The following is a 5172-nucleotide window of genomic DNA, read 5'->3' as shown; positions in this document are numbered from 1 at the left end:
ACTGGCTTCCTGTTTGCTGTACTAAGAATCCCAAGGACAGCCCTAATGAGGAAAGCCCAGTGATGTCCCTTCTCTGAGTTGATGGAAAAGACTCACCTGTGTCCTCTGAGCTTCCTCAGCCTCTGGCCCTGGTGACTACAGAACAGTCACTTCAGCCTCAATGATGCTTCTCTGCATTTGATTCATGTGAAAATGCTGCTGCATCCAAGTGTGCAGTGCAGGGACCCCGGGGCATCAGAGTGGGAGAGAGGACACCCTTGTCCTGTCCTGAGCTGAGAGGAACTGTTTCCAGGATGTCTCACTTCAGTATGGGGGTGGCCTTGGGTTTGTCACATGCAGCCTTTACGAGGTTGAGGTCAGGCCGTTGGATGTCTAGCTTCTCCAGTCCTTTAAACATGAGGGGTGCTGGCCTCCTCAAATGCTGTTCCTGTACCTGTTGATGTGATGGTGTGACCCTTGTCCTCACCTTTGTTTAGGTGGTGAATCCCATATTGATATTATTAATCTGTATATGTTGAGCCAACCTCCCACCCTGTGGAGAAACCCACTTGTTCACGGTACCACCTTCTCATGTGTCCTTCAAGGCTCTGTGTCCATATTCCTGTGCCCAGGAACCTCACATCTGTGTTCATCAATGTTATTGGTCTGGAATCTCCTTTCCTGAATGTGTTTTATTTGGCTTTGGGTCAGGAAGTAACTGACTTCACAGAATGATTGATTCAGTGTTTTCTATTTTACATTTCAAGAAATAATATAAGGAGGTGACTTATCTCTTTCTTATGGCTTCTTTAAAGTTCTCTTAGAGTCAACTGGGAATTAATCTTCTTCTGGGCTTTTCGCTCTTGGAAAGTCTTTAATGGCTTTTCAACTTCATTGCTTGAAATTTTTCTATTTAATTTTTTACATTCTTTTGCTTCAATTTCAGCAAGTTTCATTATGTTTAGAGTTCTTTAAATCTCTTCAAGTTTTTCTAGTTTACTGGAGGATATTTTATATTTATTTATTTTTTAGTTATTGGTGGACACATGTCTTTATTTTTTTTTTATGTGGTGCTGAGGATCGAACCCAGTGCCTCATGCATGCTAGCGGAGCGCTCTGCCTCTGAACTGCAATCCCAGCCCCTGGAGGATATTTTTAAAAAACAGTTTGCAATAATTTTCTGGATTTCAGAAGAGCTTGTAGGCATATCTTCTGTTGCATCTAACTTTGTTAATTCTTAGCTTTTGTATTTTATTTTCTATAGTGTGCCAATGGTTTCTCCATCTTCTTTATGTTTTAAAGGAACCATGTCCTTGTGTCTTTGATAGTGTGCATTGTGAACACAGTCCCTACAATCTTCAGTCAGAGCAATCACTCCAGAGGAGGAAATTAAAGGATTACAGAGGAAAGACCGAAGTCTGAATATGCTGCTTGCAGATGGTGTAATCCAATGTCTAGAATAACCAATGTCTCCATCAAAATGCGTCTAGATCTGATAAAAAAAAAGCAAAAACTTTAGCAATGTAGGTAAATACATCATGCGTCCATAAATAAACCACTTTTGAATATTTCTAAAACAGGTCTGCTGAGAAAGAAATAAGGAAATTGTTCCCATTCTAAATAACTTAAAAAGTAGTTGGAAAGAAATCAACCAAGGAGGTGAAAAATCTCTACAATGGAAACAGTGAGTAACAACACAGAGAAAAACTGAAGACCTTAGAGATGGAAAGAACTGCCAATTTCTGCGATTGTCAGAATGATTATTATCAAATGGCCAAACTACCAAAAATGTCACAGAGATTCAATGAAATCTCCAACAAATACCAAAGACATTCTTCAAACAACCAGAAAAAAAGAATCCTGATATTTGTGTGGAGAAATTAAAAACACAAAATAGCCAAAGTAATTCTAAGCAGGAAGATTGAACCTGAAGTTGTGAAAATATCTGACCTCAAATGATTTGACAGAGCTGCAGTAACAAAACCAGCAGGCACTGACCCCAAAGCAGACATGAAGACCAACGGAATAGAAAGTACAGAGACAAGCCAACATAAGTGCAGTTATTTGGCACTTGACAGAGTTTCCAAAACCCTGTGGGAGACATGACAGTGTTTTCAACCAAGAGAACTGAGAAAATTGAATATCCCAATATGAAAAAGGATGCAATAGATCACTATCTTTCACCCTACAAAAGTCAACTCAAAGTTGATCAGAAATTGAAGAATTAGACAAGACACTCTGTAAGGGCTAGAATCAAATATTGCACCAACCCTCCTCAGGACTGACACAGACACCGACTTCCTCAACCAGGTCACTAAAGTGCAAGGATCAAAACCAGGAATCAGTAAGCAGCACAGTATCAAATTAAAGCCTTCAGCACAGCAATGGAATCCAGCCACAGTGTGAGGAGAGAGCCTGGGGGAATAGAACATCATTGTCACCTGCCCCCCAGATAGGGCACAAATACACAGAATATATAGAGAACCCCAAACACTTAATGACCAGACCAAATAGCCCAATAAATAAATGGGAAAGAGCTAAACAGACATTTATCAAGAGAGGAAATCTAAGTGGCCAACAAATATAAGAAAACATTGTCAATAGTCCTAGAAATCAGGAAATGCACCTTGAAACTGCCTTGAGAATTCATCTCAGTCCAATCAGAAGGCAACCATCAAGAACACAAATAATAAAAAGTGTCAGCAAAGATGTGGGAAAGAGGTGTACGGATGTGTTATTGCTGGGACTTCAAATTAGTGCTGCCATTCTAGAAAGCAGAAAGGACATTTCATGAAGACCAGGAATGGAGCCACGATGTGACCCAGCTGCCACTCCTCGGTATTTATCCAAAAGACCCCAAATCAGCACAGCACAGCTATCTAGCCACATCAGTGTTTACACCAGTGGGCCTGAAAAGAGCCATATTACATAACTTTCCCAGATGTCCATCAACAGATGAGCGGATAAAGGGAAGGTGGTGTATACACAGAACAGTGTTTCACTCAGCCACAGGGAAGAGTGGAAATATGGCATTTCCTGGTCAATGGATGGAACTGGAGAGTATCAAGTTTATTAAGCCAGATTCAGAGGGAGAAATGTCACGTGTTTAATCTCAAATGCAAATTGCAGATCACAAAAAGGGAAAAGTTCTGGGAGGAGTCCCCTGGAAACAGAAGAGGGAGCAGGAAGAGAGGAAGGGGATCAAGGGTGAGGTCAGGGAACAGAAATGGGACAAACAGTGGAATGACATTGATGAAGCATTCCTGTGTCCTGTGTGAGGATGGCACAGTGGATGTCCCCTTTATGTGCTCTAAGAGGCACTAATGAAACCAAATTATAGAAAAGATCTGTCAAGAAAAGAAAGGGGAAAAGGGTCAGGAGAGAGGGGTAAAGAGGAGGGGAGGGAAAGGGAGATGGCAGGGGACAGAGTGGAGAAATTATATCCCATGATTGTGTAGCTGTATCCAATTGAAATGCAATATTATTTATAATTATGGTGCAACAATGAAGAAAGAAAGTATAAATTAAAAACCCAAATTGTTCTCTTCAGAGACATAAGAGATTAGTAAGAAAATTATGTCCAGAGAGCTCTCCTAGAAAGCTGGATCATAAAGAGGAGGGCCCCCAGAGGGAAGAAATCAGCCCCACCCCCTCTGCACCTGCTCCTGGCTGACCCTGGGCTCCCTGTGTGCTGAGCGCCCCCTGCTGGCACTGGGCACCCTGAAGGGAGGTTTGTGTCTGGGCTCACACTGAGGTCCCCTAACTGTGTCTGTACTACAATAATAGGTGGCTGTGTCCTCAGTTCTAAGACTGCTCATTTGCAGGTACAGGGTGTTCTTGGCGTCCTCTCTGGAGATAGTGAATCGGTCTTTACTGATGGAGCCTATACTGTGCTGTAACTATTAGCTTTGTGTTTTATAAGAGCAACCCACTCCAGCCCCTTCCCTGGAGCCTGGCGGACCCAGTGCATGTAGTAGTTACTGAAGGTGAATCCAGAGGCTGCACAGGACAGTCGCAGGGAACCCCCAGGCTGCACCAGGCCTCCCCCAGACTCCACCAGCTGCACCTCACACTGGACACCTGCAAACACAGAGGCAGCCTGGTCAGGACACTGGCACTCATCCACTCTTCCTCTCACTCCTGTCCACTCACACACTCAGGGTCTCTGGTTCTCCATTCATTACCTTTGAAAACAGCCACCAGGAAAACCCAGCTGAGCACAGTCTCCATGGTGAGCAGCTGTGTTCAGTCCTGATCACTGAGTGGGCTGAGCTGGGAGTCCAGGGCTGGGCTCCTGTGCAGAGCTGCAGGGTCAGGTGGGCTGGTTTTCATGAGCAGAGGGAGGCCCTATTTGCATGTTCTCCTGCTATATAGCAGCTCTGGGTGGAGGCCTCCTAGAGGAGCATTTAGGGTAGAGGTGAGCATCAGGTGCAGTTAGGAGCACACAGCAGCATTCAAGAAAGTAAAACTGCTTTTGTGTATTTTCTCTTCTGCCTACATCATCCATTAACGTGTTTTCCACATCTACATAATCATGACAGAAGGATCAGGGTGAATTCCATGATGCAGTTATGAAATGACACAGAAGCTTGAGTGGTGATGCTTGTGCCCAACAGCTCATATCTGGCAAGAGCAAGTTGAGTATTTAGGCTTCTTCTCTTACCCTGGACAGGAGTGGTCTCCTGAACCTCCTACAACTCACAGGTGGACACACTTAGTTACGTTATCAGAATATGTTTTGTAGATGACCTCACACTTGGTGGGAGCTGGGCTCACTCAGGCTGGAGCAGACTGTTGGCTGGACAATCTCAAGGGCACAGGTGAGGCCCTGGCGTGTGACCCCCTGACTGATGTCAGGTCATGTGCAGGACAGGGAGGGGCAGAGAGGGGCAGTGCAGGCAGAGCTGGGGCTTTGCACTTTGGCCAGGAGAGCAGCACACTTGTGGTGCTGCCCAGGAGCTGTGGCCAGGAGGGGGAGGCCAGCAGCTCCACTGGGAGCAGCCCAGGGCTTTGCACCCAGAGGATGGAGGGTGTTTCAGGATCCCAGGGATCAACAAGGCCCAGCTTCCCCAGCTCAGAGGCAGAGATGAAGATCTGAAAGACCCTCCAGGGCAGGGCCTGTGGGAGAGAGCTCTGGGCTCCTGACCCAGGACTGCCCAGGGCATGGTTTCCCCTGTTCAGCCAGCAAGGGGC

General features: G+C 45.2%; 1 long non-coding RNA gene and 1 gene segment (V, D, J or C); both read right to left on the bottom strand.

Moving 5' to 3' along the window:
- Positions 1-2903: 2903 nt before the first annotated feature.
- LOC107160907 overlaps positions 2904-5172 on the bottom strand; it is a 12083-nt gene continuing 9814 nt past the window's right edge. Inside the window, 1 exon segment of the V gene segment in view lies at positions 2904-2911. Within this exon segment, the coding sequence occupies positions 2904-2911 (8 nt within the window).
- On the bottom strand, positions 3895-4869 carry LOC107160912. Its single transcript, XR_001505910.2, has 2 exons — positions 4164-4869; positions 3895-4059 (listed from the first exon to the last, which is right to left on the bottom strand). It is a non-coding gene; the product is annotated as an uncharacterized LOC107160912 (long non-coding RNA).

Source organism: Marmota marmota, unplaced genomic scaffold (genome assembly GCF_001458135.2).
Source record: "Marmota marmota marmota unplaced genomic scaffold, marMar, whole genome shotgun sequence".
In the NCBI taxonomy this organism is placed as follows: Eukaryota; Metazoa; Chordata; class Mammalia; order Rodentia; family Sciuridae; genus Marmota; species Marmota marmota.
This window is presented reverse-complemented; position numbering and strand designations above follow the sequence as displayed.